Source organism: Leptosomus discolor, chromosome 10 (assembly GCF_034619465.1).
Source record: "Leptosomus discolor isolate bLepDis1 chromosome 10, bLepDis1.hap2, whole genome shotgun sequence".
NCBI lineage: Eukaryota > Metazoa > Chordata > Aves > Leptosomiformes > Leptosomidae > Leptosomus > Leptosomus discolor.
In genome coordinates, this window is record NC_141400.1 from 16,392,903 (window position 1) to 16,410,807 (window position 17,905).

At 45.5% G+C, this 17,905-nt stretch overlaps 1 protein-coding gene across 1 annotated transcript; it reads left to right on the plus strand.

The window, feature by feature from the left end:
• Nucleotides 1–775: 775 nt before the first annotated feature.
• On the plus strand, nt 776–13,107 carry CLK4 (CDC like kinase 4). The gene is made up of 14 exons (XM_086471234.1): nt 776–909; nt 2,951–3,010; nt 3,659–3,816; nt 4,881–5,106; nt 6,288–6,378; nt 6,776–6,842; nt 8,525–8,641; nt 8,744–8,910; nt 9,012–9,106; nt 10,174–10,303; nt 10,633–10,715; nt 11,208–11,287; nt 12,574–12,661; nt 12,744–13,107. The coding sequence occupies exons 2-14, from the start codon at nt 2,957–2,959 to the stop codon at nt 12,879–12,881; spliced, it is 1,494 nt and encodes a 497-aa protein (XP_086327360.1). The 5' UTR covers nt 776–909; nt 2,951–2,956; the 3' UTR covers nt 12,882–13,107.
• Nucleotides 13,108–17,905: the final 4,798 nt, after the last annotated feature.

Genomic DNA, 17,905 nt, shown 5'->3' on the forward strand with positions numbered 1-17,905 from the left:
AGTCGGAGCAATTAGTCACGGAGCAGTGGGCAGTTGCAAGTCGCAGACTTGGGCAGACAATCCATTTTTTTAGGTTTTTTTTACGGTACAGCCCGTCAGCATCACCCAGGAACAACGCCCCTGAGGCCCGAACATCAAGTGTGAGCACGAAGCCAGGCCTAACGGTGGAATCAACCTGGACACCAAACTGCTTCAACACAAGGTGTGCTTTTCAGTTCATTAGGAGGAGTTAATTGGCAGTGTGGTTTCCGGACCGCTCCACCCGTTGGACGAGGAAGCGCTCAGGGCCGATGCGGGCACCAGCGAGGGCGGCCCTGCAGCTCGGTGGTAGCCTTTCAGCCCGGGCTCGCTGCTCGAACCCCCGCACGAATTCGGGCCCCTAGCCCACACGGCCTCACGCTCCTTAGAAGCTTCCCCCAGAGGGATGCGGGGAAGGGCCAGCCCGAGGGGTGCGGGCTGGGCCGAGCGGACAGCACCGCGCTCCCCTCACAGAACACCCCTCACCGCGCCCCGCAGCGCCCGCCATGGCGGCGGCAGAGCGAGGCGGGGCGGGGCGGGGCGGAGCGAGGCGGGGCGGGGCGGAGCGAGGCGGGGCGGGGCGGAGCGAGGCGGGGCGGGGCGGGGCGGGGCGGGGCGGGGCGTCCCCTCCGGGGCCGGGGCCTCTGCCGCCCCCACCTCGCCTGTCGGGGCTCGGCACTTTTCCCCTCCCCCCACCTCCGCTAGGGGGCGGCTTTTGTCATAAGCCCGCCCTGTGTGCTGCGCGTGTGACGTCACAGCGCACAGAAGCCGCGAGAGGGAGAGAGAAAGAGGGAGGAGAGGAGGAGGAACTTGCTCGGCGATCGGTCGCAGCCGCCATTTTGTTTGTGTGCGCAGGGCGGACACGGGGCTCGCTCGCCTTTTTTTTCAGCTGTAAGTGGTGGAGGCGGCCTTCTTCCTCGCGCTCTTTTCTTCTGCTCTTTTTTTTCTTCTTTCCTTTACATTTCCAGGGGGCCGGGGAAGCGGAGGGGATGCAGGGGGGTGGTGAAGGGGGGCTGCACGCGTCGCCTGCGCGGCCTGGGAGGCAGGATGAGCGTAGAACCCTCCCGTGAGAGGTTGATTGAGGAGGTGTTAGGCTGGGAGGAGGGATCCTGGGCGTGGGACCCCCCCGGTCAGGCTTTCCTGTGGCGGAGAGGGCCTCCGCGAAGGTGCGGGGGCTGGGTGGGCTGGGGCGGGCAGAGCTGCGGCCTCGGTGCGGTGGGGGCTGTGGGGTGAGGGCCGCGCAGCTCGGCTGCTCAGCCCGGCCTGCACGGAGGCGTCTGGCGCCGGCCCAGATGGCGACGGAGGCGAGCCCTTACCCCCCCCACCGCCGACTCCAGAGGCCTCCCGGGGGAAGACTGGTGGGGAAGTGGAATTCGTGGCCGTGGGTTGGGGTAGTGGGTGTCTTTTGTAGGACCTGCCTCCTGCGTGGCTGTACCCCAGGCGCTCAGAATCGGCCTGGCCCGGCGGACTTTGGTCATCCTAAAGGAATAAGCCTTTGACCTACTCCAATCCGTACAGCCTGCCAAGTTTTCGAGGAGAGACATTTAGAAATTGCTGTGTAGGCAGCTTACTGCGGGACTTTTGTGGCCTTCCTGGGGCGCTTTGTGTATGGATCTTTTACAAAAGGTCCGTGGCTCCTGTTTGAGAAGCCTTATGGCAAAATGTGGGAGTGAAAGCGGCCTGTGATAGAGATTAGGACCACATGCTATAGGAATGCATATGTTCGTGTCAGCTGTCAGTATTACATAAGTGCTTCGGTGCATAAATTTAGAGGGAGTGCATAACAGTCAAAAAATCTTAAGGTGGCTCCCACTGTAACATGGATTGTGGCCACTTTGGGCCTTTCACAGACGGATTCTAACAATTTTCTCGTCATTCGCTTGGCTCCTTTAGGGACAGAATTTGCAACCCTTAATTCCAGTAATTCTGTGTGCACTTGAATGTAGTTAAGCAGCAGTTAGTCTTCAGCTAAACCTTTTCTGCTGTTCTATGTGTCGAATGGCCATCCTTCCACCCCCAAGACCCCCTCTGCAGGACACTGTAATGGTGATTTTATTTAGATATTTTTCTGCTAGAGAGAGTTAGTGCAGCCTGCCTTTTGCCGAATGGGGAAAGAGGAAAAAAAGGAATCATAAGTAAAATCCTCAGTTTACCTATAACTGAGTGTGTGTGGGGAACTTTTCACTTCAAAAGTAGACTAATTGAAACAGGGATGTATTTCATAATTTGAGTTATGTAGGTTGAAAATAGAGGAAAATGGCTTTGGAGCTGGGTAGGAAGAAAAGAAATTCAGGCATTAAATGAAACACCAATCGGGTTTGATTTTGTCTTGATCCTTCAGGCATTTTTGTTTGTCATTCAATACATTTGTATTTTCATTTCTTATTAATGTATTGTAAGTGTATAAGATTTTTGCAAGACCTGGATCATGACTGACTCAAAGGGTGTTACAGGTGACTTACTTTTACTCAGTTTGCGTCTCTGTTTGCATTGTATTTGTATTTTAAAACCAGATTTCTGTAAAAAACATTGGTGCAGGTATCCATTGGGGTTTTTTTAACTATCAGCCTGTCCCAAATATTATGAAAGTATCAGAAAATGTCTTTTTCAGAACAGGTGTGCCATTTGCATGTTCTAAAAGTTTCCTTCTTAATCCCTCCAGTTGGTATAGAGGCAACCACTGTTGTTCTGTGTAAATTTACACAAACACCATTTTTTTTAGTGCTATCTTTGCTTCTAAACTACTTTTCTTGCTGTGACTGCTTACTATGGAAACTTTTTCTTGTCCTTTGTAAGGATACACTGGAATAGATATGTAAACATAGTATTTTCAAAAACTCCTGCCAAAGAAAAGTAATAGTGGTTGATTTTGTTACACTCTTAATTCTACAGCTGTACTTTACTTTCCTTTTTTTTTTTTTTTTTTTTTCAGTTGTGCATGTACCTGTTTGAACACAGAATTCCTGCATATAACATCCAGCAACGGAAGCTGGTGGGTTTTGTCTTTGGCAAATCAGCTGAATTGTAAAACACCCGCATACTTGCATGCTAATAGGGTTCAAAAGTTGTGGCTTGGCTCATAGTACTACAGTTCCCTGTTACATGTCAGGGTTCACTGTGATTGTTGGTAAAACTTAAAGTGTCTGTTTAACAGTGATCTGTGAATAGATTTGTGAGAGAAGTTTTTAGACTGATTGTACATACTTGACTTCCATGTAGTAATTTATCTACAATATAGTATGAAGAACTAAATCCAGGTTTTGTCGGAGAGGGTGTTTGAAGATGAAGGTCTCTCTCCCACAGAAGACTCTTGATGGAAATGATTCTGTTTAGTCACTTGAGAGTTTATTTAAAACAGGCTTTAATGATATGTTCAAGGCTATTAAATGAAGATGAGTTGGCCTATTTAATCTTGATTTGTGTTTCGTAACAGTGTTACAGTGTTAGGATGAGAAAGCTACAGCTACTCACTGAACCAAAATACGAGGTGGGGGAAGCTGAGGAAAAAGAATTACTTGAGGAAATGGTTCTTTCCAGTTCTACCGTATTTGATCAAACTGCAATCCTTGACTTGCATCTACGAATACCAGTGTAACGCTTTTGTCTTTTATGTGGTTTTGTTGATCTGTTTTGTTTCCAGTGGCAGATGCGGCATTCAAAGCAATCTCATTGTCCTGAGTGGGAGGACAGGAAGAGCTGGGATGAAAGGAAGCACAGTAGCAGCCGTAAACGCAGGAAAAGGTCCCACAGCAGTGGACAAGAAAGCAAGCACTATAAACCAAATCACATCTCGGAAAGGTATAAGACTCTGAATTGAGTAGTGCTAATGTTCCCTATCATGTCTAAAATAAATACATTTTCAGGAGAAGAGTTTTTGAGTGCCCAAAGTTGGCAATTCCTTAAGGTTTGACTTACTTAAGAGAAGCTTGAGAGGTAGTTGGTTTTGTTAACGCAGTACTTGAACTGTTAAATAGAAAATCTTTAATAAAAACAAGTAAATGTTACTAGTTTGTTTCACTGTTATCCATTAAGTATTGGTATTGGATCCATTCAATATTAAATTTCAAGTAAAAAGTATGACTTTTCATTTACTTCCTGTGAACAAAGGGAAGAGGAGGTTTGTTTAATCATTTGATACAATGGTAAGTATGAGTTTCTCTTACTAATTTGGAGGTGGTTTGCTTTTTCTCTCATACTGCTTTCACTGGAAAGATTTGTTTTTCTGTGGTGTTTTTTTTTTCCCTGAGAAGAAGATCCCATGGAATTCTTTAAGAGATCACACTCATGCTTACAAGATACTGGAAGGGGCAGGGGTACAGCAATAGGGGGGCCTTTGCCTCAGCAGCTTTCTTAAAGGGTTTTTTTTTTTGTGCATAAGATCCTTGATCCAGGTGCTCTCTGAGGGTTTTAATGTTTAATGCAGAGCACTAAGAACAGTGCTACTTCTCTCAGTCTCCAGGTTTTACTTTTTTTAACATTTTGAGCTTTGAAAGCGTAGAAGGGGATTATTGCTGTATTGAGTGTTTTATCCTGTGACTTTGGAGATTGTAATTCAGTTGCTCAGTATGTTTTAGGAAGTGTCTCTCCTTTTTGAGCCAGAGGTTCTTATTTATGTGCAAACTGTGGATGGATTACATATTGTTCATGTGGATGGCTGCTATGTATTTGGGACTGACAGTGTTGTTAGATTCCTAATAAAGTAACATCAAAAGCTCCACTGGTTTTGGGGAGGGACTCAATTAGAAAACATTCTTGGTGTAAAGACAAATATTATGTAACTCTGTAACTCAGCTCAAGTCACTTATCTTGTTGGAACCTCAAGTTTTTGAAGTGGAGAACATTCACTTAAAATATATTTTCAGTCAATATTTGGACGATAGAGCCATAAATGAGAGAGACCATCATGACCGGAGATATGTTGAGGAGTACAGAAATGACTTCTGTGAAGTATATGACCACAGGCATTATCACAGAGACTATGAAAAGAGTCACCATCATCACTATAGCAAATCCTCTGGTCGGAGCAGGAAAAGTAGTCATAAAAGGAAACATAAGAGACATCATTGCTCCAGTCACCAATCGCATTCGGTATGAGTAATTTTTAACTTTATTATTAATGAATTAGTGGTAATAGACGTCTTAAGTGAGTGCTAGAACTTCAAATCCTGGTCACAGTACTTTAAGAAATACTGTATTATTAAAGGATTTGTAGTTGGGTCCGTTTGTGAGCATGTGAATATGTTCTTAGTTGAGACTTGTGGATCAGTGTTGCGGGGGGAGGTGGTGTCAGCAGCACTAGCTTAGTTAAGATCACTGGGATTGAGCTGAAAAATGTTGTCTTGAAATGGAAACCAGGTAACTCCTATTTCAAAGTACAGTTGTCACTTTTTAGTTTTACAGCGTAGTGAACTGTTCTTTTTGGGTAGGCTGTGGGTTGCCATATATGCTATTACTAAAAGTAGTTGAAGTGACATGCCTTGCTAATGTAAGCTTAATTGGAAATATGAAACATGCATGTCTGGTAAATTGATAAGAACAAGCTCTACAGTTCTACACCTGATTCCAGAAAACTTTGATAAGCCACGTGCCTGGCTAATGGCAGCTAATGTCTTACTGAAGATGGGATGTTTGCTGCTTGCCTTCTTTGAAGGCATGCTCTCTGAATTGCTCAGTGTTAGCGTGATGCCTGCATCATGATACATCTTCAGCTCCAGGTGTTTTATGCCACCTTTCTGCAGTAGGAAACAGCAAGTTGTATTAGATTATACAGTGCAAATTAAGGACTTCAGAATAATTTTTCTTCTCTCTCTAACATGAGGGAAGTAAAATTACTTGGGTTTTTTATGTTTAGATTATATAAAGTGTATGTTTTAAAAATAGAAACGTTTCACCTGACTGTAAGCTTAGATATGTAAATAAATACTGGTTTTTGCTATTTGCTAGCAGAGTATTAGATAATAGTGATGTTGCATTCTTAATCTGTCTTCAGTTAAGCCACTGTTTGAGAGACAAAATTGTGTTGTTTTTTCTGTTGCTTTATCACTTTAAGTATTTATCTGAAAATCTGTTCCTTGCCATGTTTTTCTTCTGTAACATAAACTGTGCCCTGTGAATTTCTGGGGACTGAATTTGAAATTGCTCCTGCCAACTGTTCGTGGCCTGGTGTGTAACTGAATGCCTGAATATCTCCCCGCTGAATGAATTGCGTATTCTGCCCTGAATTCACTCTGATATATTGATTGGCTGGACGATCTTGGTGCCGTTTCCAGAAGAGTCACCGAAGGAAAAGATCCAGGAGTGTAGAGGATGATGAGGAGGGTCACCTGATCTGTGAAAGTGGAGACGTTCTAAGAGCAAGATGTATAGAACATTTTTCAACACTTTTTAAAAACTTTTCAGCAAAAAATCTGTTTAGAATAGTATGTCAGAGGAGGGGGGCTAAAGAAATCTTCATTGCTCTTTTTGTTCTGTTTTTTTTGTGCTTTTTTGTTTTTTTGCATATCTTCTTTTCTGTAGAATTTAAATACTGTGTTCAAAAAGTTCCAATTAGTAAATGAACTTGAATCTTGAGATTAGAACAAGAGATAGTTTTTTGGCTAACTGTTTTCATGACACCTGTCCAATAAAATAATGCATTCAGATGCTGAGATTTAAAGTAATTATGCTTTTGTAATGGCACATTTTTAAATCTACATTAATAATATTCATTCTTGTTTAAGTAGTTTTAGAATTCTAACTTGTGTTTTGTTCTTTTTAGATGAGATTGTTGCAACTTTAGGAGAAGGAGCTTTTGGAAAAGTAGTGGAGTGCATAGATCATGATATGTAAGTGTCGGTTATCTTTATAAGTGGATCTCATGACAAAAGACCCTGCTTAGCTTGGAAATTGAAGCTCAGGGACTTCTTCAGAAGAAAGTCACAGTTCAAATAAGTGTTGCAGCATATTTAAGAAAGAAATTACACTGGTCTTGAGAGCTACCTTGTAAGCTTATTTTTAGTTTAAAATGTTTAAGGATTTTTGGGTGATACCACATCTGCCCCTGATTGGTTTTGAGGTTCTTCAGGCCATCTCTTCCAAGACTGGAAATGTTTTTTGTTTCTTCTGTTGCTCTGTGAAAGGGCCTTGGATGGTGTTGACTTTATACATGATGTTATATAGAGAAAGGCTTTGTTTTTCCTTCTAAGCTGTTGAGAATCTGACTTTAACGGTAACAAACTCTTGTAACCACATTTGCCTTGGGAAACATCTGCCTGGGGAGGGTTTCTTTCAAAAATAGACCTTTTTGTAACTAAACTTCTTTTTTCTATCCAAGCTATGTAACCACATGGTGCAAATTACTAAGTAGATGTCAGCTGCCCTTTTTGAAGAGGGAGAACTATGTTTTGCTTCATTATGTGTTTCTGTTGGTTCTACTAGTGCTGTTGCCATAACTAGAGAATGTGAGGGTATGTGAAGAGTACAGAATTGGTTTGGGAGACTGGCTTTTAGAAGGTGATGCAGTGAGATGCTGAGAAAGAGGGTTTGGTTCTTAGTGAAAGCAATTACTTGGAATTGGTTAAACTGTAAATTTCTTTCCTCAGTCTCCATAATCAGAATTCTCCTTTGAAATGTTTCCGAATGCAGAGTACTGCAATATCCAGTCCCTTTTTGATGGAATGGTTACTTCTGTGTGATGGCATGTTCAGAGGAGGAGAAGAAAATGATTGTATTTCCGCTACTTCTATATGTGCTAGGAGTTTTAAACAGTTAGTTAAACTCAGATTATTTTAATAGCAGTTCTGTGGCATGGTTCTAGTAATTTTTTCCTCTGCCTTTGGTTGGTTTGTTCTGTTGTTTCACAAGTTAAGTCTGTTCAGGAGCTTGAGATGGTGTTGTGAGGGCAGGCAGTATTCTGGAGTCGTTAGAATCTAAAGAGCTGTATAGAGGTAGTTAAAACTGTCTTAAGAGTGGGTGTTGGGTAGAATGAGCTATGTGTATCTGTGTTCCATTGACATAATATCCTTACAGTTTGAGTGTTACACTGAGTGCAGGTCAGTGTTCACTAGTACAAAATACTCAAAATCGAAGCATCATAAGTTACTCCATTCCCCTGATTCCATCAGAGGACTGGAAAAGAGCCAGAACAAGTTGTGCAAGTTCCAGGCAAAACTGTCAAATTTTTGCAGTACCTCCTGTAAATGACAACTTTGCTGATTTTTTTTTTAATCATCTTACAGGTGGATTCCTAATGTTTATTCTATCTTAGATGAGATAATAAGGCTGAGAAGTAGTTAATGCAGCGTATACTATGAGTGTTTGACAAAAGGAAAGACCAGTTACTACGTTTCTTTATAAAATCAGTTCTAGTTAAGTTCGGTGTGCTTCAGTCAGGTCCCCCTAATCCAACGCATAATTCTCCATGGCCTTTAATCTTCCTGTGTTTCTTTTATTAAAATTGAGCTGCTTTGGGGTTGTAGGTATTTAACAATAATTTATTCAGTTTGTGATGCTTTACTTTCTTTTAAAGGAGAGGAATGCATGTAGCTGTTAAAATTGTGAAAAATGTTGGTAGATACCGAGAAGCAGCCCGTTCAGAAATACAGGTGTTGGAACACTTAAATAACATGGATCCAAGCAGCACTTTGTAAGTATAAAATTAGAATAGTCAGCATACTAAGGACTTGCAGAAGATGAGTATTCAATAAATTGAGTTTTCATTTGGTTGGTTTTCTTTCTGTTTTTCAAGCCGCTGTGTCCAGATGCTGGAATGGTTTGATCATCATGGCCATGTTTGCATTGTTTTTGAGCTACTGGGACTTAGTACTTATGACTTTATTAAGGAAAACAGCTTTCTGCCATTTCATATTAATGACATTAGAAATATGGCTTATCAAATTTGCCAGTCCATAAACTGTAAGTAAATACCAATACCATTACCAAATACGTTCTTTTTTTTTCCCCTTTAGGAAATTAGTGTATTAATTATGGAATACTGTTCTTTTTTGTCCTTCTAGTTTTACATCATAATAAACTAACTCATACGGATTTAAAGCCTGAAAATATCTTGTTTGTGGAATCTGATTACATAGTGAAGTACAATGCCAAAATGGTAAGTTTGTTCTTTGTTTCTCCCGACTTGAACTGGGCTACTTCTGCCTTCATCTGAACTTTTCTTAAAAACCAACCAAACAAAAAAGTATGCGTAGAAAGGTCAAGGGGTAGAATTACATGGCCTAGAATTATTTTTTTTTTTTGTGCTCTTTGAGATGTACTTTCTGGAAAGCGGGTAACTTTGCTCTGATTATTTCATCTGATCACTGTTCAGTTCTTTGCTGTTTAAGGAAGTTCTGGCATTCACTGGGAGCATTGTGTTCGTGGCTTTGAATTTAGCCAGGTTTTTTCCTTCATACTCCTTAAGCCATTTGAATCCTTTTCTTTAGAACATCCCTGTGTTTGAGGGGCATGTCAGATTTTGCTTTCTGAGTACCCTGGAGCTGACATGCCTGTCAGTTCTGCAGTCCTTGGCTTAACAGCAAAGATAAATTTTCTGTTTGTCATTGACATGTGGTGTTGACGGTTGGGCAGTGTTAAAATTGCCAGGGGCCCTGGGTAGGACTGTTCTTGACCAGTGTCTTCCTTTTGAATCTAAGAAAACACTAAAACGCGGCATTAGGGTGAGACCTTGTCTGCACAAATCACTTCTAGCGCTGGCAGAAGTACAAGTTTCTTTATGTTACTGCTCTTTTTCTCAAAGTGTAAAAATTTCTTGCAGACAGAAAGCGGTATGGACTTCACTGCCTCTAGTTTATGCATAAGGCTTGATTTTATTTTAGAACTAAAATTATATAAATGAGTGTATGCACCGAGGATGGAAAAAACAAGCCAGAGGTAATGACTAAGTGAAGTTAACCCAAAGGCTGACAAAAGAGGAAAAGAGCTCTGTTACTGTGGGAAAGGTCTTTACTTGGCAGTTCTGAGTCCTCAGATTAAATCACTTTGTTACCAGCTCCTCTTTCTTGGAGCTTGAGTAAGAATTGTTGTATTTGGAAGGAGCGTTTTGTTACGTAGGTTTAAGTTTTAGCATTTTGCATTAACTGGTGTTTTGAAGATAATGTGATTAATACCTAAGCATGCTTTTAAAAAATACTAACAAAGGGCATTTTGATTTTCTTGCAGAAGCGAGATGAACGCACTTTAAAAAACACAGACATCAAGGTTGTTGATTTTGGAAGTGCAACTTTTGATGATGAGCATCACAGCACGTTAGTGTCTACAAGACATTATAGAGCTCCTGAGGTTATTTTAGGTAAGTAAGGACTTTTAAACCTTCTGACAGTTAATTACCATTCATTCAGATGTCTGTACTTCATAAAGTAGAGTAGTGCTTGTGATTCTGTTAATTCGATCATCTCTCACAGATGCTGGTGGTAGAATTCTTGAGAGTAAATAGTAAAAGAAATCCTCTTAAAAGTCCAAGTGTGTTTGTCACTTTTGTACTTTCTACCACCAAGGTTTGGGGAGAGGTGTGGAGGGGGCAAATGGGCATCAGTGACGCGTGGAGGCTGGGCGTATGCTTTGTGGATTAGAGGTTTTAATATATTAAGTAGTAAAACACAAACTTTGCCTGTTTTGCAGCCCTGGGATGGTCACAGCCTTGTGACGTTTGGAGCATTGGTTGTATTCTCATTGAGTATTACCTGGGATTTACGGTGTTTCAGGTACGTATGTGAAGTTAAATTGAATGTTTTTGTTTACAGACTACTGATTTTGGTCTTTTAATAACATATACTTAACTGTTACTGTAAAAGGCATCACCTCACAGGCTTTTTGAGGATTATATAGGTGGATTGTAAAGGCGGCACGGATGTATGAAAATGTGATGTCTTGGGTATCTCCTTCAGACTGTTTAAGACGGTTGTTCTGGCTTTTTGGATGAAGAAGCCTGTCTAGAGTCTGAAGATGCTGCTGGAATTAAACATACTCATACAAAAATTGGTTTATGAGCTCTGTTGTTCAGGGGCCATCTTGACTGTGGACAGTACTATCTAACAAACAGCATTATATCATCTATTTTTAATAATTTAAGGTGATAACGTATAAAGATATTGTGACAGTACTCTGGCAAACATCTTGTTTGTAGATAAGTGTTGTTACCCAGTGGCTGAGAGTAGAAAAATGTGATAAGTGCATTCATTGCTTTTTCCACACAGACGCATGATAGTAAGGAACACTTGGCCATGATGGAAAGAATACTGGGGCCTCTGCCAGCTCACATGATCAAGAAATCCAGGTAGGTTCATTATAGAAGTTAGTTGCCTAATATTTTCCTATTACAAGAGAAATTTTGGGTTCCGTTGTTAGCTGTGAGCTTCTGCAGATCTATAAAGAGACTTCCAGGCTTCTTGTTACCTGTTAGTCGGGTGCAAGAAGCTGTGCCAGCTTTAGGTGAATTGACTCTAGTTGGCGGTGGTCGTCTTTCCTGGTTTTAGTCTGAGTTGCTGGCAACTGAAATGGCAGCCTCTCAAACAGTCACTGGGTGTGGCTGTTTAAAGCTGGGTTTGGCATGGTCACCAGAACAGTATTGGACACCTGTTTTCCTGTAAACTGTGAGAATAAAGAACCTGCAGTCTTCGGATTACTTACATTGAGAGGAAGAGGAGGGTCCTGTCTTGCTGATGCAGGTGCCAGCCTCTTCCACTGGCTCTTGATGTCTCAGGCAGGTGCTTCAGTGATCTTTCTCTTCCTTAGAGATAATGACAGGCAGCAGCAGTTTCCCACTTCTGTTGGGAGGAGAAGCAGCCAGCGCAGGGCTCTCCCTTAACCCCTGCATATCCAAAACCCAGAGCAGTGAGATTCGATGGTCCATTCCTTTTCTGAAATAAGTTGTCCCCTTGCCAGCTAAGGTAGACAATCCTGTAATTCATGTTACAATAGAATTCCAGTAATTTGGGGTTGGGTGATGTATTTAGTTTATTATAGTTGTCCAGTTGATTCATAATGCATTTTGAAAAACAAGAAAAAAAAGTGGCAGCTGCATTGGGATAGATTCAGGTAGAATTTAAAAAATAACATGCTGCTTAGGTAGGAGTGTTGGTGTGATGCTGAGGTATGAGTTTGTCAGAACTGCAAGGGTCGTCTCAGGTATTTCCAGTACACTTTTTAAAGACATGGAGGAAGATCTGATTCTGTTAAATAGTTGCTAACCACTTAAACTCTGCAGATTTTATAAGAAAAGTTGATAGATTGACAAGCTGTCTTCTCATTACTAGCAGGTGAGACCAGGTTGTTCTCTGAACTCCTGAAAGCATCCATCTGTGTAAATGTCAGTAATGGAAAATGTGGTTTCAGTGGTTCTTTGTTGATTTGGACTACTGGAGGACCTGTTTTATAAATGATGTGACAATGGTAATATAAAAGCAACAAGTCTCTGTGAATAAACACTAGCTAAAAGAGGTGTTACTTCCCAAAGGTGGAGGGATATGCAGGCATGGTTAGGGTGTTTCAAAACCTCTTGGAAAAGCATCTGCCGTCTTCATGCACTGATAGTATCTAAAAACTCTTTTCCTCACCCTGCAGAAAGCATTATTTTCACCATGACCAGTTGGACTGGGATGAACACAGTTCTGCAGGACGATACGTTAGGAGACGCTGTAAGCCTTTAAAGGTAGGGACAGCGGTTTTGTTACTGCGTTAGATTTGCAGTTGTGAGAGATCTCTCTAAACGCTTGCTTTTTTTTGTCTTTCAGGAATTCATGCATTGCCAAGACACAGATCATCAGAGACTGTTTGACCTTGTCCGCAGGATGCTGGAATATGACCCAGCCAAAAGAATTACTCTTGATGAAGCCTTGGAGCATCCTTTCTTTGAACCATTAAATAAATAAGCAAATAAATTCAAAGGTCTTTTATGCTTCTTCAAGGAGATTTCCTAGACTGTGTCAGTCACCAGAGGTTGCATGAAACTTTTGTAAACTTTAAATTATTTTGTACAGTTAAGTCTGTAAATATTTACATATGTTTTGTATGACTGTTATGTTTACCTTGTTGAACAGTTGTAGTCTTAAGGTTATCAAAGTGAAAAATAAAAGTAATTTCCATTTTTGAAATTTATTTTCTCTTTGAAACCGTAGCCCTCTCCTCTTGCGGTTGGGGCTGGTTGGGTGAGGGGTCCGTGGGCTAGCTGAACGAGTTCTCAAAGACGAGTTCGATGTTTCTAACTGGCTTCCTTCTTATTAGTCGTAAGGAAAAGACAAAGAGCTGAGGCTGCCTCCTGGTGCTGTAGAGCACGTCGTGATGGCATCCTGACAGGTGCTTGAACAGGGTCTGTTCTAAGGAGGCATCTCTCTTCCCAGATGTTCTGTTAGGCAGGGTGGATCGCTCTCCAGCTGGTTTGTTAGTCTCTGAAAACTCTGGTGCTTCCACTGTTACCTATTTATAGGAAGTTTTTTTGTTCAGGCCTGAAAAGTAGTATTTCATATTTTCGATATTGTTCTGATTTGTTGAAGATCAGCATTTTCACAAAGTTTTTAGAAGGATTGTATTGCCCCTGAAGAAAAACGCAGGGAAATAATGCATGGCGCAGAAGCGTGGCGTATTTGAGCACTGCTTTTGCCATAGTAACCCGATCGTTCTGGAGTCTTCAAACACATATCTCTGTGCAGCGTGATCTCTCATTGCTGATGAACTAAGTAACCTTGGCAACTGAGAAGCACCGTTGTCAGGCTGTGTAATACAGGAAGGAGGAGGACAGGCTCTTGGTTGTGACTCCAGAACGCAGGTACTCACTTGGGAAGAAAACGGTACTACTTCCCAAGCCCCATTAATGCACTTTGGTGGTTTGTGCTCTTCCATGTTGAAGTTGGTGTGTTCTTGGGTCTTTTTCAAGGCTCTTAATCGGCTTGACGCGGTGTGGAGGGCTTGCTGAGCAGGAGGAAGGGCAGCTTCCAGGGCAGGGTACCTTCGGGCTGGCTGTCAGCATAGGTGCGATAGGCAGGTCTGGGCCCTTTGTTTCGGTCCTGGCTTTGGTGTGTGAACCCTTCTTGGGGAAGGAAACGGTAAATTGTTTCAGCTCCACAGGAGCCTGGCTGCAGGTTTTGTGCTTGCTGACTAAGTCCTAATGCACAGTAAGATTTTTTTTTTTTTTAAACTGCTGGGCTTGTACCACGGATGTGGAGGAGGCTGAATTTGCAAGAGGCTCCAGACGTGCATATCTCTGGCTTGGGGGTAGAATAGAGCTGGGACAGGCTTTGAAAGCTTATCTTCTGTAACCAGTGCTGCCTCCTGTGCTCGGTCGTGACTCCTAGTCGGCACCCCAGTTCCTGGGATGTTGATATTCACATCATTGTTTCTTCGTGTGACAGAACAGGTAACAGTCGGTACCACCTGGGTTGGCTCAGTAGGACTGTGGAGGACAGGTGTGAATTCCCTCCCTTGCCTCTTCCCCCAGTACTCCCATCCCACACCTTCAGAGGCAGAGCGAGGACTTGGCTGACTGGATCAGCTGAAGCAATGCAAATCAAAGGCGGGTGGGGGGAGGGGGAATTTATATGCTGCTGTAACTATAAAACTGGGGCTATAAAACAGTTCTATCAAATTTGGGAAGAGTGTGTACCCTTGCGCACGGAGTGTTTCGAGCCTTTGTGCTGTAGCTACCGGAATGCGTTGCACTTGCTGAAGGAGAGACGTGCTGGAAAGGAATAGGTACAAGTTACAAAAACTTGTTTAGATTTCCTTCTCCCAGCAAACTTAAAAAAAAAAAAAATGCACTGCCAAAGATTAATGGGAGTTGCCAAGGAGTCTTGCAGGGCTTGCAGTGTGTACGAGAGGAGTTTCAGTCAGAAGGGGCCCCTGTCCAGTGTCCCCAGGCCCCCAGTGAGGCAGCACAGAGCTGGTGGCAGTTGCGCAGCAGCCCCCTGCAGGGGGTCTATCTGTGCTGGCTCTGGTTTCCCCTGCCCCTGGGCTGCTCTCGGTGCTTCTGGCTTTACCCGGGAAGAGATTTTTATGCCCATCGCACCCCTGTTGTCTTGTTAATATGTGAATATAATCAGGGTTGTTTGTAACCTTCCTGTGTTTGGATCAAGCTAAGGCTGACTGCCTGTTGCTGTCAGTAAATAACTGTAAGACCCCCTGGTGTGTTTCTCTGCGCTTCTGCTTTTTAGCTATTGTACCTTAAAAATACGGTCTGTGAATCTGTGAAGGGTTCAGGCGGAGCAGTGGTTTGTGTTCCCATAATGGGTCAGTTACACATTTTACTAGCCATGGATGGTAGGACACAAAAAAGCTGTCCTCAGTGAACAGAGCAGGCTTTGCCTCCGACGTGCAAACAGCGTACGAGACCCACATCTTTGGAAGCTGGGCAGGGCAGGGGAAGAGTTGAGCTGGAGTTTCAGCTTCATGGGAATGGGGCTGGGAGTTCTGGGGCAGAGGGCTCAGCTGATGCAGTAGTGATGCGCCTTATACAGTTTTTGGGTCTTGGCTGTAAGGAGGGCTCAGATGTGTTCTAGGACAAGATGCTTTGCACCCTAGAAGCTCCCCTAAGGCCGTGGTGCTGTGCACGTGCAATTGGTCCCACACAGCTTGTAAGCAAAGTCTTGGCAGGCTCATGGGCAGGAGAGGGGGACAAGAAGGACAGGAAGAGTTTGCTTATGAAAACCTGGGGTTTTCATCGTTGTACCTTCAGGCAGGTGAAGGAGAGCAGGGACCAGTTGTGAGCAGATGATACCGCCTTGCCTGGCTACCTGCTTTGGAGATAGTGGCTACAGCAAAGGCGTGTGTACATCCCACAGGGCACCCAGTGTGTGTGCATGTGTCCATCTTACTAACACGCTTGCTAGATCCTACCACACTGGTAGCGTTTTCTATCCCTGTCCTAGGCTTCACTCATCTATTCCAGAAGTCAGAGTTACTCCTAGAAGGGCAGAGTCTGTGGCCAGGAGGCAGAGAGTACATTTGGATTTGTGTACTGTGTGCTTAGAGTCCAGACAGGCATTTGGGTACCCGAGGGTGTTTCATGGGGGGGTGAAGAGTTGATGTGATGCAATCTCGAACGGGGCGGGAAAGGGAAAGTCCGGGGGTACTTTGTGCTTCTGTAGGAGCATAGTTTCTCTCATTCAAAGGCTCCCTAAAGAAGATGGGGCGCTTTAATGGGATAAAACCAGTAAGTTACGAGGCAAGACCACGGGGATGTGCAGATGAGGTCTCCTCCCTCGGACCGCCACAGTCCGGACCGGGGCGGTGGCACAGACAGAACATCCCCAGCGGTTGACACCCCTTGGAGGTCGCGCTCCTCAGGAGCGGAGAGGCCGTTTCCCAGCCCCGTGCCCCTCGCGGAGGCTGGGCACAGCTGGGTGACCGCTGTCCCGGGGAGCGGGGGTGGTGGTGGGGGGTGTCTGCTCCGGCCGCCCCGGCCCCGCTGGAGGGCGCCCGCGGCCGCCCCCGCTGCGGGCTTCCCTGCGCGGCTGCTGCGCGCCTCGGCGGCTGGAGCGGGGCCGCCTCCGCGGAGCACCGCGCATCCCGGAGCGGCTCTCGCCGCGGCCCGCACCGCCGGGACCCCGGGGGGGGGGAACGCGGGCGGGGAGGAGGGGAGGGGGGGAGCGGTCCCCGCGGGGGGCCGGGCAGCGGGGGTGGGATCTGCTCCGCGTAATCCCCCATGGGGGGCGGCGGGCCGCGCTCGGAGCATCCCCCCTTCCCCAGCGCGGGGGGAGGCGGCGGGGGAGCCGCCACCCCCCGCTTCCTCCGTTTAAGACCCGGGCCGGCGGGGCGAGCGGAGGAGAGCGGCCGCTCCGCAGCTGCCGGCCCCACTTCCGCGGCGGGGCGCGCAGCGCACGGGGCGGACGCTGGATGCGCCGCCGGGGGAAGGCGGGCGGCAGCCGAGCGGGACCCCGCGCAGCGGCGCGGAGCGCGGCGCGATGAGCGCGGGCAGCGGCAGCAGCGGCGGCGGCGGCGCCGCCGCCTCCGCCACCACCGCGGCGGGTACCGCCACCTCCGCCCTCTGCCTGCTCCTCTCCCTCACCGCCGTGGCCGTTTGCCTGCTGCTGGGCGCCAAGACGGCGGAGCTGCAGGGCCGGCTGGCCGCGCTGGAGGAGCGGGGCGCCGCCGGCCCCGGGCCGCTGCTGGACGCGCTGCAGCCCCGCGTGGAGCAGCTCTTCCGCGAGGTGAGTGGCGGCGCGGCCCCGCTGCGCCCACGGGCCGGCAGCGCCCACGGGCGGGCAGCGCCCACCGCCCCGCAGCGCCCACCGCCGGGCAGCACCCACGAGCGGGCGGTGCCCACCGCCCCGCAGCGCCCACCGCCCCGCAGCGCCCACGGGCGCGCAGGACCAGCCGCAGCTTGGGGAAGGACGTTTCTGGCCCCGTTCCGGCTCTGGGTTGTTCCGTGGGTTCACCGGCTTCTTTGCCCCTTCGGCAAAAAACTTGCTGCCTTTTACCAGACTTTTGGCCTTTTTATTGGCGTTTCCGTTAATCGGGCTGTAGGGGCGAGGCGTGGCAAAGCCTTTCTGGTTTAGAGGAGAAAGTGCCCCAGGTGGGAAGGCAAAGGCGAGCAGTTTAATGTTTGAGAACATGCGACTTTTTCCCTCGTTCTAGTCACTGGTAAAGGTAACCCGAGTACTTAAATACTATTTATTTTCGGATGTAATGGACTATAATTTCCTTGTTAGAAATTTATGAACATGATCCCTGTTATCTGGACTGTCCCTCACAGAGTATCGTGTGGTCCAGCAGTGCTGAACTGATTTATGTCTGGCAGAGAAGACTAGCAACTAGTTACTTCACTTTCAGTCCCAGGGTTTTCTGAAGTTATTCAATAAATATTTCTGTGCTGAAAGATTTCTCCTAATTGGAGAACAATTATCCACACCAATGCCCTTCTCCGTAACTAAATCAAATCTCTGGGAGAAGTTATACTTGATCC

Excerpts from the sequence above, each read along its gene's own strand:
- CLK4 (XM_086471234.1), top strand. The coding sequence starts at position 2,957 with ATGTACCTGTTTGAACACAGAATTCCTGCATATAACATCCAGCAACGG. Across the intron at positions 5,107-6,287 it reads CCAGTCACCAATCGCATTCG|AAGAGTCACCGAAGGAAAAG; the intron begins GTATGAGTAATT and ends TGCCGTTTCCAG. Across the intron at positions 10,716-11,207 it reads TGGGATTTACGGTGTTTCAG|ACGCATGATAGTAAGGAACA; the intron begins GTACGTATGTGA and ends TTTTCCACACAG.